Raw genomic sequence first — 16,269 nt, forward strand, 5'->3', positions numbered from 1 at the left:
AGCACTACAGTTAATTTTCAACCAAAACTCTCTCTTTTGAAACTCTACGCTATGCTATTATAACTCCTGTCAATTTGTCGTTGGCAGGCCCTCCTTATGCCACCGCTGTCCCTCCCAACTGGTCCTCTGTCCTCATCCAGCCCCCTGTCCCTAGCACTAATTATCCAAGCCTGATTGGCATGTTTTCAGGGGGGCCGTGGGCATTGTCAGCCTGATTAAAATATTTGCGAGGCACTGGAGTGTGATAGTGAGTGCCGGCCAGTGCTCTGGTGTTTCTGGCATGTACTGGGCGCTATCCAGCATCGTAATGCACCAGTGGCCAGGAATTGAGAGGTTGCAAGTTTTTGTTGCGTGCTATGTCAGGCTCTTTGCTTGCATTTTGACACTGTAGCGGTGGTCTCGTTCTGCTTTGTGTCCCAGTATTCTCTCATCATTCTTTTCCCTAATGAGATAGTTTTAAAAAATGGAGAGCAAATCTAAAAAGGGGGGGGGGCTGAACATGTCGTTAAGTGAGGCCATCACACAGTGTGGGCTCTGTGTCTCTAATGTACAGCTGTACTGTATGACGGAAATAAGCATGGTGTGAAACAGAGAGAGAGAGAGAGAGAGAGAGAGAGAGAGAGAGAGAGAGAGAATGAGGGGACAGACATACAGACAGACAGACAGACAGACAGACAGACAGACAGACAGACAGACGCATAGCATACAAAAAAAAAAAAAAAAAAGAACTTCACATTATTGACAACCCCTCCCTGACTGTGTTCAGTGTGTGAATTCTCCCCACTTATTCCCGCATGCCTTCCCTTTCAGTCCGCAGGCCAGAGACAGCAGACCCAACCCAAAGCAACACGGTCCACGACCCTCACAGCTCCGCCCCTGTCCTCCACTGCAGCCAGTCCTATTATGGCTGCTGCACCGACGGACACACCACTGCCAGGGGCCCAAGGGGACAGGGCTGCTCACAGAGCCAAGTCCCCGGCCCTGCTCCTCGCGTTCCTGCCCTGCCCTCATGCACAAACACCAGGTACCCAAGCTTTCGAACCCTAACCTAACCCCTCATTACTCTGTGGCTCCCAGAGAGGGACATATGGAGAATAATATGGGGTCTGTTGTAGACAGAGTGTCTCTCATGGGTGTGATGTTTTTTATGCTCAAGTGACCACCTCCATAACCAGGGAATTCTTTACTGTTATGTAATGTATGGACCACAATAATTACCACTCAGTGGCCAAGCTGAGGCGGACATTTCCCAAGAAATGTTGTGGCTCTAGTGTCTAGTATACAAACTGTTTTTATTGCTTCTATCTATAAAGGAATAAGAGATTGTGTAGGCTTTGTTTTGCCTGACCCTCGTGGGCTACTACAATTACAGCACTGGTGTTATTTTTTTACATTGCTTGTGAATGTTTGTGATTTATTTGTTGTGTCTATCTTGTTGTTGATCATTGTTTGGAATTTTGTTTCTGTTCTGGTGCTGGTCTCTTTGACAAAGATTGTGTTGAACCAGGCAAAGTTAAATTAAGTAAATTAAGTCTGCTTCCTTCCCTCCTGTGTGTTTAGATATGGCTGTTGTCAAGATGGCCTGACCACTGCCCAGGGTCTCAACATGGAGGGCTGTCAGGAGTACAGGGTCCCTGCTGTCTCCACTGTAAGCAAACCTTGTTGATGAGGGATATATGGGAGTATTGTCTGATAGAAACAGGTCAAATAATCAAATGTTCTAGTATGAGTAGAATGAAATAGATACATTTAGCATATATAGTAGCAGGTATGTATAGGTAAAGTGTAAAATAGCAACAGATGCAGCTGTAGTGTGTACATAAGGTGCATCAATAGAACAGTAACAGATATTGTGCAAATCATCTCACCTGCAGGTGAGGAGATAAAGGCATAAGGGACCCTTCCGCCCAGGTCTAATCCTGGGCTAGGAGACTCTGCTAAATTAGAATCAGTCAGGCTCTACTTATGACGGCTGGCTCTCTTCTCCTCATCACCCCCCTCTGTCTCTGACATTCCCTCAGGCTGCTCCTTCCCTTCCCACTGAGAACGGAGTGCAGTGTCGCACCACCACCTACGGCTGCTGTTTCGACCGGACCACCCCTGCTGGAGGCGCCAACGGAGAGGGTTGCCCAGACCCCCCCAACCACAGTAAGATTTCAAAAATGCCTTCTTCAGCGTGTTCCCGGTTAGATTCCCGGCTGGCCGGACTGTTTGCTGTGTGTCATTCCCCTGCTGTCTCCTTCTCACTGTCACTATTGAAATAAAGCAGAAATACAAAAAGAAAGAAAAAAAGACATGCATAAGATACACAGTCACAATGTGGTAGTTATGTTAAGTTAAGAGTTACCTCTTATGTGGCACAACAGGCAGCTCAGGTGGAGTATTCTCAGGTTAAAGCCTGATATATTTATATTGTTTTGTTATAGCCCGACTTACTATGACAAAGTGCTGTGTGATGCGTCACTCAACATAAAGAATAAACATATTTTCAGTGGACATGTAATCCACATCCAGACATCATGCATGCAATAAGACTGATCTGGGGTGTATGGTGGCTCGGGCAGTTAGTGCACAGACCATTATGTTCCTTGAGTGTGCAAGGACCCTGGTCAAATCCTACCCTTGTCTTGTCTCTCACGTCTCCCCTCTCTCTGCCCCTGATTTCTTGTGTCTCTGCACTGACCTGCTGAATAAAGCATTAAATGCCCCAAATAAATCTTAAAAAAGAAAAATCACAGATCTCTAAAAAGCTCTGCAAAACTATGGTGGAAGCCACTGGAAGTTGCTGCAGGTAGGCGGACATATTTAATTTATTGTAGATCAGTGTTGAAAACACATTGGTATTGTTGAGCAATGCGTCGCACTGTAACACTTTGTCATCAAAGCAATAAACATAACTCTGGTTTAAGTGCCTCACCCAGGGGTGGTTGTTGAGGGCAGGGATATTGCTTCTCATGCACTTTGCCAGGCGATCTATGGGTATTCTCATTTTATGTTGTGACACTTGGAGCTGTGGTACTGTGTAATATCATGTTTCTATAACAGTGAGTTTATGCAACCTAAGATTACATTTCGGACAGTATTTTATTGTGGATACCCAAATGAGTTGAAGAGATTGCATGCTGCTAAAACCCTCATTTATTTCCTCAGACTATAGTTTACATGCAAACTTTTGGTTGTGAAAGATAGAGTCCCAGTTTTCTTTTCTTGCTGGGCTCGAAGTTACAGCAATGTGTAATCGTATGGTGTAATAAATAACCATAGGTTTTGCAAGATACAAAACAAGAGAGCTGGTGCTAGAGATCATTGGTTTGTACCAATTGTCCTAGCAGAGAATTGGAAACTTTTTTTTGTACTTTTCCGTGAATATGAACAGGAGGACTAACTAGAGGCTCTGTTATTTTCTCTTTGTTGTGTTGCTTTTGTATGCAAATTTCTGTTTTGTATGCAAATCTGTGTACTGTAGATAACAGCCTCTCTGCCCTGCCCTTGTTCTGCGCATCTATGCAAAAAAAGAAAAAGAGTTGATGAAATGTGAGACTTTTAATGATTCAGGTAAGATGCAGAGATTCTATTTTATTTGTTCTTGTCCTGTAGTTGAGCGCTCCACCTGCTCCCTGCCCCGTGCTGCCGGTTCCTGCTCTGGCTGGACAACACGCTACCATTATGATGTCATCACCGCAAAGTGTGTCCACTTCTGGTACGGAGGCTGCCATGGCAACAACAACAACTACATGACTCGCGCCGAGTGCCAGAGGGTGTGCCAGCCAGGCAGACAGGGTCAGCAGGTCCCGGGACCTGTCGCTACCGGTGGAGGGTCCACTTCTAGGGGTTCTGGAGGCTCTGGAAGAGCCACAGGTGGAAGAACCACAGCTACTGGGTCTAGAGTAGAAGGATCCACTGCTGGAGGGTCCACGACTGGAGAGTCCACAGCCGTGCAGCCCGCTGCTGGCCATGACATGAGCAGGGTTTTCACCACACAGGGCGGCTCAAACCCCAGCGGTAGGCATGGCTCCAATGCCGCCACCCACGCCCACCGGGCTAGGATCAGAATGCATGCCCGTAGGCCCGCCTCCTTTCCTGCTGTGCAGCACACGGGTCCAGCAGCCAGGTAAGATACTATCTGGACTTTGGGATCGAAGCCTAGTCATCTCTACCCCAACCCAACCCCCGTAACCTTCCTGCTGCCAGTGGCCTCCCGCTCTGGCCAGCTGCCATCACACTCCATCTGAAGGAACCTGCCATATTCGGTCCTGGCCTTGCCCGAAGTCTGAGCAGGGCCAGGGTGTGCCGAAAAGGAGCCCAAACTCACACGATCCAAAGACAAACCGTATGCATTCACCCACCCACACAAATATTTGTAGTGTAATATATACACATACTATGCATACATGTTCTTAGTTACTGTAGATGCACATTTTTTGGATGATTATTATAAAACCTTGCTTGCTCAGGCTTGTACTTTGCTTTGAGAAATACACCACTTGCTACACTGTCGCTACACTACCTAAAGCGCCACAGACTCTCGCCTCTCTCTCGCTCATGCCTACTGTACCTGAGCAGCCAATGCTTCACCTCCTGTTTAAAATCTCAGGAAAAGTTGAGGACTTCACAGCGACCTTAAATGGACACTTCTGCATTGTTTCTGGGACTCTTTGCTGTCTTCTCGTAGCACACACCTTAAAGTTGTGTCAGTCTTCTAGTGCCTGCTACCTCACTGCTGTGTCAGGCACCAGTTTTGTGCCTTGTATTGTTGTCACCTTTTGATGTCATCCGACTAAACTAATAAAAGGATCTGCTGTGATGCTCCATTCGTTCTAGTCTGTCTGTAGTCACTAAACTCCACGTTTACACCTTCTTCTACCTTTATGTCCGGTTCCGTACTAGTTCCTTTCCTAGGACAACACATTGTAGCCTATTTCTTTTTAGTAGATGTGGGTTAGCTTTCAGTGGTACTGTACATAGGGCAACTTTTTGGGCAGCATCAATTGGCAATATTGCAGGAAAATACCCCTGGGAATTATTGCATTACATTACATGGGGAACCTATTATTGTAAGTAAACATTTGTTCTCAGTTCCTATCGTCTTTTATGCTACTGGGAAGGTTCCATATCTACATTGTCCAAACAGTTTCCTAGTGTTCCTGTAGACCACCCTTAGCTTCTAACACTTGTAGAGTGAGTATGTGAATTTCCTTGTCTCTTAGTGGGTTGTATTGTCCATTTCTTCAGTACTGTCAGTGCATGTTCTTCATACAGCCCAATGCTGTTTCTCTTTCTCAGCCCTCTACTGAAAGCCAGACTATGGCTGATCTTTATGCCTGCTTTGGTGATCATCACTAGCACTAGTACCAAGAGTGGAGCATAAAGTGACTTCTTTCTTTCTTTACTTCATCCCTTCATTCCCTCCCCCTTTCTTTCTTTCTTTCTTTCCTTCCTTCCTTCCCCTTTCTTTCTTTTTTTCTTTTCTGTCTCTGTCTTGCACCCCATTACTTTCCTTCAGTTTGATCCTAGGAGGAGTGAGCATCGATAAGACGGACCCCTCCACAGTTGAAGCTCTGGTGGGCCAGACGGTGGTTCTGCCCTGCAGAGTAACTCCACCTCCTTCCTCAACCATCATAGTGGAGTGGAGAAAGGATGGTGTCCCTCTCTCCACTAGCAGGTTAGTGAAAATACAGCCACTCATGGATTCATTTGAAGAGACAATTGGATAAAACCAGCTGATTTGAACTCATTCTGATTTGCTTCTAAGGTTGTGTTTTTTTTTATGTATCTTAAATAGTTTTTGAATTCACTTCCCTTTTTCATATTCTTCCCAGGCATCACCAGCAGCCTAATGGCTCTTTGTTAGTTGGTCCTCTCATGAAGTCGGATTCAGGTTGGTTCCTGTGTGTAGCCACACGTGAACAGACTAGAGACCACCGCTACGTATACTTGTCTGTCTCAGGTAATATAGCACCCCTCTAGTATAAATAGTATTCAACACAGTGAATGCAAACAAGAATGTAAAATAATATTTCTGTCAATCCAAAATGATGTGTAACCTATGTTGTATAAATCTAAACCAATAAGTTGAAAGTCTGATGTCATAGGGTGTATCAGAACATGCTCATCTTGTGTGTGTGTGTGTGTGTGTGTGTGTGTGTGTGTGTGTGTGTGTGTGTGTGTGTGTGTGTGTGTGTGTGTGTGTGTGTGTGTGTGTGTGTGTGTGTGTGTGTGTGTGTGTGTGTGTGTGTGTGTGTGTGTGTGTGTGTGTGTGTGTGTGTGTGTGTGTGTGTGTGTGTGTGACACAGAACCTCCGTTTGTCCCAACTCCACCGCTGCCAGGTGATGGACCATCTCCCAAGTAAGCGCCATCTCTACTCACTGGTTCTGACTCTCTAGTGTACAGTATACTGTATATCCATTAGGGGGCGCCAGTGGCTCAGGGGTTAGTGCGGCCATCTCCAGGCTTTGTGTAGAGGTGTCCCTGAGCAAGACACTGACTGAACCCCTAATTGCTCATTTGGAGCAGCACCCTTATAGGATGAGTCAAATGAAAGAGAAGTAATTTCTCCTCAGGGATCACAACAAATACCCTTATTAGAAACACTCATCCATGTGCTGTAACAGGTTGCGAGAAATGAGAAGTGTATTGTGGACAACAGGTTCAATATTATGAATACTTTATTACTGTATGGTGTGTGCTCGTGCGTGCGTGTCCAAACATGGTGAATGGGACATGCACACATAAACAAACTAAAACATATACCTGTGATACTCACTCAGGTTCAGCATAGAGCGATCAGGATCTTCTCTGCTGGAAATTCGAGCAGGACAAACTGCCACACTGTCCTGCAGGATACTGCCTGCCTCAGCCCTCCCCTCTGTGAACATTCACTGGACCAGGGACGGACAGGCCCTCAGCTCATCCAGGTAAGATTGACTGATATTGCTTGCATTATTGTGTTCAATACAGATTTTCGGAATCTTTTCTAAACCACTTGTTCTAGAAGAGTTTTTTAATTTCAAGGACCCCCAGTTTGGTATGCATTTGGCCATGGACTCCCATAATAACTCTCAGCGTTACAGACCTATAATAGTCAATTTGGTTCCTAACTATCAGCTATTTATTTAGCTGGTTCCCACTCCCCACAGCTGACCCCACTTTGAGAACCACTGCTGTAGAACACTCTCAATATGACTCTTGTTTGACTGTCTGACTGCTTGTTGCAGGCACACCCACCTTACAGATGGCACCCTGACCATCACCCAGCTCAAGTCTGATGACTCAGGGGTCTACACCTGCACTGCCTCCACCCACCACCAGCTGGAGCAGAGGCAGCTACAGCTCAGAGTCCAAGGTATACTAATGGCACCATCAGCACCATCTGCTGACTAGTACTGAAACTGAAACCTTGCTAATTCAAATCCCAGCACTGACAAGGCAGCTGTATTTGTTTATTTATTTAATTTTAATACATAGAGATAATAACATGCAGTTTAACATAGTTCAAGTCAAGTCAATATAAGAATAGGCAGACCACCTCCAACCACTGCACATGTGCTATTTATATTGTATTAGCGTACATTTACCATACAGATGGGTTAAAATAGCATTGTTACATAACATACGTTAGTGTAGTTGACCAGATAAAACAATGCTAGTCAAGGTGCATATCACAACATTTGGAAAGTACTTCCGCATTCAAACCTCACCTCAATGTCTAAATACATGGTTTCAAGTCAGTCCTCCTTTGGATATCTCCTCTATACAGTATACATTTAATTAGGTCAAGTTGATAATAATGCTGTTCATCTTGCCCTGGTGTCATTCTGTAGCAGAACTGAGGATCACCACAGCTCCTAACAACATCCAGGTGTCTCAGGGCAGCAACGCCGTGCTCCCCTGTGTGGTGTCAGGAGAAAATGTCAACGTAGCATGGTCCAGGTATTAATTAATAGAACAATATGTCCTAAATGACTTACATAATTTATCCTGTTAGATTGAACAGGACTGAACTGGTTCTCATGTCTTAAGCCAGACTCAAAAATGTGCACGTTTTGTGAAGAGTGGCCCAACGGATGTTTACTTTGGTCTATTGGTCTATCTGGCGTGCCATGCCTTTTTGAAGTTAATTGGTTAATATCCTTAAAACGAAACAAGATATGAACAACCCGTATGTCAGTTTTGATAAGCTTGGTCCATTATTGACCGGTAGCAATTGGACCTATGGTTTTGATGTAATTTTAAAAAAAATCTTTAATCAAATTCAAAATGGCAGACAATCTAGTGAGATGGACTTGTGTAGTTCTTCAGGCAAATTTGTAGAATTAGGATAAATATCTGTAGCATTTTTTGTGTAAATAAGACTCACGGCTTAGGAGTTATGACTTTTGAACTTTGATAATAGCGTTTGGCCAATTGGTGTAATTTTTTGTGTGTTCAAGTAATGCACACAACTTCCACTCACTGTAAAATGTCATGTCTCTACCGTTTACCATCTCACGGAAATTCTCAAAGGAGGAAAAAAAACTAGCACAAAAACAAGGGTTTCAGATCAGGCTTGAACCACTAACAATATCAGAAGACCAACTAGCCTGAACCGGGTCATGGCTTCTTCCTGTGTTACCATAGAAATGGTGTTCCAGTGCTTCCAGACGGTCGTAATGTTCTGATGTCATCAGACGGGAGTCTGATCTTGAACAACGTGCAGCCGGTGGACGAGGGTACCTATACCTGTAACGCCTACACTGGAATCTACTCTGTCAGCGCCACGGCTGAAGTCAGGGTGCACAAAGACACTCAGCAAGGTGAAATAAAAAGTGTAATTATTTCCCCTCTGATCTCGATGTGTGTATCTGAACAAATCTGACGTTATACTAAAGACTGTAAACCTATTGATAAAAATAGATCTCAACCTGTCTACACAAAATAACACTGGTTTCCTCTCCTATGTCTCATCCAGCTATAGACGTGCCGCCAGAATGCGTGGACCAGCCTGAGCTTGCCAACTGTGAATTGATAGTGTATGCCCGTCTCTGCTCAAACCCTTATTACAACAGTTTCTGCTGTGCAAGCTGTACCAGGCATTCGCAGAAGAATGACAGGATTGGCCGGCTGGGATAGAGCCATGCACAGCTGAGAAAGCTTAAAAAACTTGAACGACTATTGGACGGAATGGGGAAGGGTAAATCACTGTCGCTAACATTGGAGGACCAACTTGGAGGACTGCATGTTGCGTTTTGAACTTATGGAACCGCCAACAGGATTCAAAATACCACAACCCTGATCCTACTGGACTGTGTAATGAAACATGTACTGATGTGCCACAATGCATAAAAAGGGACATATTGTCACTGTCGGGTGGAAACCTTGTCCAAAACTGTTACTTTTACAGGAAATGTAAAAAAGAACCTGTGTTCCAATGGATCGAGTGTAGTTATTATTTAGTCACAAGCTGGTTCAATATTTATGGAACCCACATACACACTTTACCTCCCTCTCTTTGTGCTTGTAGATCGGCAATTTTTTTGCTACTTTGTGTGACACTAGTATGACAAAGTAGGGCATTCATTTACAGAGAAAGAATATATATACGTTGAAATATGGAGATGCAGGGTTTCTGCCCAACAGCAACGATATGCTTTAGGTGTAGATAACATCTGTCAGATTGAATTTAATCTACAGCATAATTATGCTTGTTCAGGGAGTGTTTTTGAATACTGCTACTCAAAACATGTAAAGCAGGAATGTAAACTGTGGTTAATAGAAAGAAGTTGGGTGCCATAGCTGTGAGTAGTATATGTGATGACGCAACAGCAAAACTTTGGCAAGATGTGTATGTGCACTCGCACACGCACGCACGCGCACGCGCACGCGCACACGCACGCGCACACGCACACGCACACACACACTTTTGTTCTGACTCTCTCTTTTCTCTCTCTCTCTCTCTCTCTGCCCCCCTAATCTTTCAGGTATTCTTTCCTTATTTCCTGGACCCATAGCATGCGACATGGTCTCTATTTTAAAGAGACTCAGTTAACCTGCCTTTGGGGTCATTCAAAGAATTTACCAATCCATTCCCATTGAAGTTTTCTTTGATTGTTGTACCATTTCAGACAATTGTGTTTTAGTGCTCTAATGCAGATGTGTCTATAAAATATTCATAAAGGATTGTACATTCTGTTGTGAGGTGACTTCACCAGAACTGTGATTTTATCTTGTATTTGTGTTTGTTTTTTGTAATTATTTGATAATAAGAATGATATTTTGCTTAATTCTGTGGTGGTTTAGTGTATATATTTTCTTTGCAACGTGTCATTCCACCTTTTACCACTAGAATTGTAGAAACGGAGAGGCCACTGAACAAACACTCAGCAATGATTACTATCAGCATAGAGCTATTTTACAAATACTCTAACAAACAAATATCACTTACTTATCATTTTAACTTTAAGAGTGTACTCATGGACTGGGATTTTACTGTGTACACTACAGATAAACACTGTTCTAGACCCTTGGCTTTTGGCCACAGCATACAAATTACTAAATTAGGGCCCCAGATGATGTGTTAAACAGGAATGATTTTTTCACTGACTTCGATTTATGTAAGCGTATAATGGAAATTGAACAGGTTTCAACTGCCCAAGGTTTCTGAAATTCACTCAACACATGAATAAACTTTGATTAACAAAAATACCAAAACTAAAGTATACAAATGACTGATAAAAGTGGTGATAATCGGATATGCCCTTTATTTTTGGCTAAATATGTACAAAACAGTACATGTACAGCTAGCTACATAGGGATCCCAGTGCTTAAACTACAATATATTATGATATTTCATTATTGAAGTAGTGTTAAAAGTAGCGATATCATACACATTGATAATTTATATTCATTGATATTCATTAGTATAGTTTTATTTAATTAAGACTTGCAATCACAAATGTGTTTTGCATCTGTGTTCTTGCATTCAAACCAGGAGACTAAAACACACAACAGTATTTATAAACCAGATTATAAGTAACAGCTGGTGACAACACACACACACACACACACACACACACACACTGCATCAACAGTTGACATAGAAAATAATACACGCTCTCTCTTCAGTTTCTGTTTGCACAGAGACCTGCAGAGATGGTGGTTGCAGAGAGGCAGGTGTTCTTTGCACGGCATAAGGTTGTGGTTAGGTTGAAGGTTTCACATCTGTCATTTCTTGGTACTAAACATGATCTACAGCCTACGCCGTGACCACATCCTCTTCTCTAGTGCTGTTCTCTACTCCCCTGCAGTTTCATATCTGCCACCAACATATACAACCCTCACATTTACAAAGATGAGAACAATGATTTCCTGTACTGCTACTGGGGTGTTGTAACCTCACACTTGCCTATGCAAATGTCAACTGTGTGCAGTGGAAAAACTGAAAAACAAATTTGACAACCAATAACCTAAGGAACGTCAAATTAATAATTATTGGGGAGATCCTTATAAGTCACAAACAGTTTGCAATGCGGTAAATGTCAAAAGAGGGATCTTTGAAAGTTATCTTTCAGTTTTTATCAGAGGAAAAAAGACATGACCAAAAACAACCCTCCTTAGGAGCAGCAGAATTAAACTGATCTCAGATCTGATTACGCTTATGGAAACTTTGCTTCACATGTGGGCAAGAAATAGATGAGTTCTCATGTATGTCACAGAAAGGCATTCTGCTGAAAATACACCACCATCGACCCTCCTACACTAAATGTGTGCTGATATATGGATGATGAGGGCACCTTTATTGACAGGCTGAGCCTTGATAACTGATTGAGCTCAGATCTAATAATGCTTATGGAAACTTCTCTTCACAAGTGGGGAAGAAATAGATTAATTCTCATAAATTTGACTGATACGTATGTTGCTAAAAACACTACGCTACACTACTGTATCTGTGCTGATGGGAATGATAATGGCGGGACCCAAACTTAAACTATTGTTAACTTGATTTGAGGGGAAATACTAATGTAGAATATGTATATCATCCAAACCAGTTTATACAAAATTAACATTTAATAACTTTGATGGGAACAAATTATCCAAAATCATTATTGACAAGAGAGCAATACAAAGTTGACATACTGTAAGTTGTGTTTTGGCAGTGGGAGTAAATAATAGTTATTTAGTATGTTGTATCTTGTTGCCTTTAGTTTAGCTAATTCAAGTTGACAATCGCATTGGCCTTGTGTTTATTTGTATGAGAAATACACAAGCCTGGGAAGCATAGTCATACTGATCTCTGACACGTCTGTCACATACCTCTGGTCAAAAAGAAGAAACTTGATTTTCTGAAAAACTTTAATTGAGTATACACTACAGTACTTCATATATGTCATGATAAATCTGTTAGCAACTGCACAAAAAGAGACATTAATTACAAAGGAAATGAATAGGCTATAATGATGTATTCACATGCTTTTACTTTTACACATGCATTCATTTTGGTAAGAAAAAGTGTCAGATATAGTTCCTCTTGTAAATACAGGATTGGCCGAGTATTTGATCAGTTTTCTTCCTTTCCTTTGACATAAGATAGAACATATCTACAAAGCCACTATACACATCAAAATATATCTACTATGCTTTAAAGCTAGAAATGATGTAAGTTTAATGTCCTCTCCCAATGGAGAGATTTGCAAGTGTAACACCCGGGATTCTAAACCTGATCTCCTGCATGGGAAACAAAGCATCTACTGCTCATTCAAGAGGGAAGCCACCATTGACCAGGGGATATATTGGGCTTATGAGCTTCAGGCAGGACTAGTTAAAATGACCTTATAATAATTCAAATGGAATATAAGGATGAAAATTACGGATTGTAGCTTTAAATTTGTATTACTGAATGAAAGAAAATGATAGTTCATCTCCTGAACTTGGTTGCCATGGTGACTGCTCAGAATTCAGTTGCATTGCTTCTTAGATTGCCCCTGTGTAACAGAATGAAATTATATTTAGTGTCTTATTTTTACAATAATATGTTTACTACAAAAAACAATACCTTCCATGCTTTAGTTCACTCCACTTAACTTACAGTCACAGTCTTTTGTGAACTATTTTATCTGCTTAGTGTACAGTACATCACAATCCAAATCACTTTATTTTATGATTATAAGTAGAGCAGTTTATCTTGGTGACCTTGATGCGGGGACATTCACAAGTCACACATTGTACAGATGTGCATGTTAAAGGGACAATATACTGAAAGAACAAGAACCAACCTGAATCCTCCACAGTAAAGCCATGAGGAAGAGTCCATAGAAGCTGCTCTTGGCGAGGAAGAAGATGTAGGACAGCTTGGCAGTTTGTGTGATCTTCAAATACTCTTCTGTAGAAAATTAAAACATACATTTAATAACACACAGTTATTTGCTTCCAAATAGTCAAACTACATACTTTTGACATCTATTAATCAAAACAAAACAAAAATAAAAAAAGTCATTGGTGGAAAGGTTTTTGTCTGAAGCAACTTAAGTGTGCCATGAGTATATATATATATTTTTAGCATGCATTGCCTCAGTGGGAATGATGCTCCATATCTCTGACAGAGTCAATGCCTATACTGGACAATACAAATAGTGTTCTTACCTTTTGTGATGCCTGTACCTGCACCTGCACCTGCACCTGCACCTTCACCTTCACCTTACAGAAACACAGAAATGATTAGACAAAATTAGATTAGTTTAATTGGGTGCTTGCCTTTTTTTTACCATACAAATTATCAACACAGGCAATGTTTTAGTATATCCCACTACATATCTAAATATACCTGAAACTCCGTAAATTGACTTTTCGTAAGGGGTGGTAGTATTCCCATCAAAGAAGCCGATAATGCAGTCAAATTTATTGTTGGCTTGGTTCCACTCCTCAGCTGGGACCTTCAATCGGCTGGTGATGGTGTACAGTTTGGTGTCTTCATCCTGCAAGGCTGCATTATCAGTCACCACTCCTGCAATGCGATTGACCTCGTTTACCTCCCAGGACACAGTGACATGGTCTGGGTAGAAGCCAGCGGCCACACATACAAGGGTCTTCTTTTTACACTCCTTTGTAGAAGGTGGAAGGATTTCGACTGTGGGTGGTGGTGTGCCTTTGACTTTAGGGTCTGGAATTGGATAGACAAAAAAGTAATTTAACTAAAGCTTTTTGAAGGTCCTCAAAGTATGCAGTGCTCCAACCTACAGTAAAATACATAATTGTTAATTATAAGTTATATCCTGACTTCTAGATGTAGAAAGACACACAACAATTAAATTACAATGTCATCATCTGATTCTGCATAGAAATTACAGGTTAAAATATTTGTGTGTTTGTTTTCAGCAGACTCAAAAGATGAATTCACATTTCAAAATGGTTTTCTTTATTATAAACTGCTAATAGCAACAAAAGGAAAATAATAAACAATAGAAGCGATTGGACCGCAGGTTAAACTGGTTTCTATCAGCCTACAGTATAATTTACCCATATAAAAATATTAAAAGTTCAGAGAAAATTCAAGGTAAGAACTTTAGGTACGTTCTAGTTAATTTCTTAACAGTTAGTTTGATGCCACTGCCAAAGTAAGCAAATTCGTAATTGTTCACACTGACTGAGTTTGTACTCAGTAAAAACTGAAATTCACCCTAATTATCAACCCAAATTTGTATAAAACTTTTGTTTTAGTTTTTCTTTTTTTATTCCCTGGCCCAATGCGTTGAACATCTTTCTGACCTTTTGTCATTGTATCACTGTTTCTATCCTTTTTCTTTTCTTTTTTTGTCTTTACTAAACTACTGAACTACTGTATAATCAATATAAGTTCTTCATAGTTAAGTATTACCCTAAATCCAATCAGATTACACATTATGTATAGCATTGCATAACATTACATTTAGTATTGTTGTTTGTTACCTTACCTAAGACCGTTAGTTTAGTTCCATTCCCAAAGAAAGCCTCAGACTGGGAGCTCACAGAGGCTTGTGCACTGATAAGAACTTATGCTATGAGAGTGATAATCTGGGCATTGTGCCATTACCACAGCTCTACCGCTGAAGAACATACTGTAGATTCTGCTTATACGCTAAAACAAGGCAAACTATCAAAATGTCTAAAAGTATGAGTATGTCATTAAGTATAGATTTTGCACATTCTCCTTACTTACATTCCTCGATTATTTATGATACATTTTCTTACCTAAACAGTGAGGTTTTTTTTTTTCAGCTCCAAACTATGCCTTCGATAACGTGTGTTAAGAGCTTAACAGTGTGTTAAATGTTAAGAGCTTAGTAAATAACATTTAGAAATTAGTCTTCCTTTGTGGCACTTTAATAAGACTTCCATAGTACCAATGCAGTTCTCTCTGTATCTCAATGGAATCTCACTTAAGTCAACTAATTAAACATTATGTTTATTATTATGACTTTTAAATGTTATTGGAGTCAATATATAAACAAAGCCTTGCGAAAGATTTTAAAAAGAGAACCAAAGAAGAAAGTGTTCTAATGACATAGCATATATTTCACAGTATTGTCTGACAATATTTAGTGAACATTACATATATTTTCTCACCTGACCATTAGTTTGGTTCCTTCACCAAAGTAAGCAAAGTTTGGCAAATCCACCAGCACCGTGCACACAATCAGCATTTAAATTGACCTCAAGCTGTTGCATATGGCCCTCTTTTTTAATTCAGATTGTAGTCAAAGGTTTGCTGGCCTCTTATTTTTCCACACTATATTACTACTTACCTTTATCGACAGTCTGTTGCTACTATTTGTGTACAAAACGTATTAAATTCTATAATTGTCAGCCTCACAATTATTTTGTCTCACTTATTGCTGGAATCATGAAGTGAAAATTTCATAGCTTACTTACCAAGAACAGTCAATTTTGTGCCTTGGCCGAAATAGGCTTCGTTATTGGCACAGCAACAAAGCTCAACACCAAAAAGTTGAGTGTACTAATACAACTGTAAACATTTTACCTAAACTACTGTTATAGTTGACATGCCATTGAAATAAACCAGTGTTTGTTACATGTATTTTAACCATAATATGCATTGTCTTACCCAAAACAGTCAACTTTGTTCCACTTCCAAAGTATGCTTCGTTTGCATTGTCACAGTATAGAAATAGTGTGCATGAATCTGCCATCATTCCTTACCAGAATTATTTCAGAACACAGTACAGTATATTGTCCATCTATCCCTATTTCTGTGCTGCTAAGGAAACATGAAATGCAACAAAAATATACATTAAGATAATA

The 16,269-nt window shown here is 40.9% G+C and overlaps 1 protein-coding gene and 1 gene segment (V, D, J or C); one reads left to right on the forward strand and one right to left on the reverse strand.

The window, feature by feature from the left end:
* paplna (papilin a, proteoglycan-like sulfated glycoprotein) overlaps window positions 1-10,259 on the forward strand; it is a 29,766-nt gene extending 19,507 nt beyond the window's left edge. The window contains exons 16-27 of one of the 2 annotated variants that reach the window (XM_084045078.1): window positions 811-1,024; window positions 1,561-1,648; window positions 2,022-2,148; window positions 3,598-4,111; window positions 5,504-5,662; window positions 5,820-5,947; window positions 6,294-6,345; window positions 6,768-6,914; window positions 7,215-7,342; window positions 7,821-7,929; window positions 8,617-8,792; window positions 8,948-10,259. In XM_084045078.1, coding sequence (XP_083901204.1) covers window positions 811-1,024; window positions 1,561-1,648; window positions 2,022-2,148; window positions 3,598-4,111; window positions 5,504-5,662; window positions 5,820-5,947; window positions 6,294-6,345; window positions 6,768-6,914; window positions 7,215-7,342; window positions 7,821-7,929; window positions 8,617-8,792; window positions 8,948-9,108 — 2,003 coding nt within the window. In that variant the 3' untranslated portion in view covers window positions 9,109-10,259. The remainder of the gene's footprint in view (window positions 1-810; window positions 1,025-1,560; window positions 1,649-2,021; window positions 2,149-3,597; window positions 4,112-5,503; window positions 5,663-5,819; window positions 5,948-6,293; window positions 6,346-6,767; window positions 6,915-7,214; window positions 7,343-7,820; window positions 7,930-8,616; window positions 8,793-8,947) is intronic. The other variant, XM_084045079.1, reaches the window with a different exon arrangement.
* Window positions 10,260-12,313: 2,054 nt separating this feature from the next.
* On the reverse strand, window positions 12,314-16,269 carry LOC311036535 (T cell receptor beta chain MC.7.G5-like). The segment is given in 5 exons: window positions 16,073-16,269; window positions 13,796-14,131; window positions 13,615-13,668; window positions 13,248-13,354; window positions 12,314-12,956 (listed from the first exon to the last, which is right to left on the reverse strand).

Source organism: Gymnoscopelus microlampas (genome assembly GCF_963454915.1).
Source record: "Gymnoscopelus microlampas genome assembly, chromosome: 20".
Lineage (NCBI taxonomy): Eukaryota > Metazoa > Chordata > Actinopteri > Myctophiformes > Myctophidae > Gymnoscopelus > Gymnoscopelus microlampas.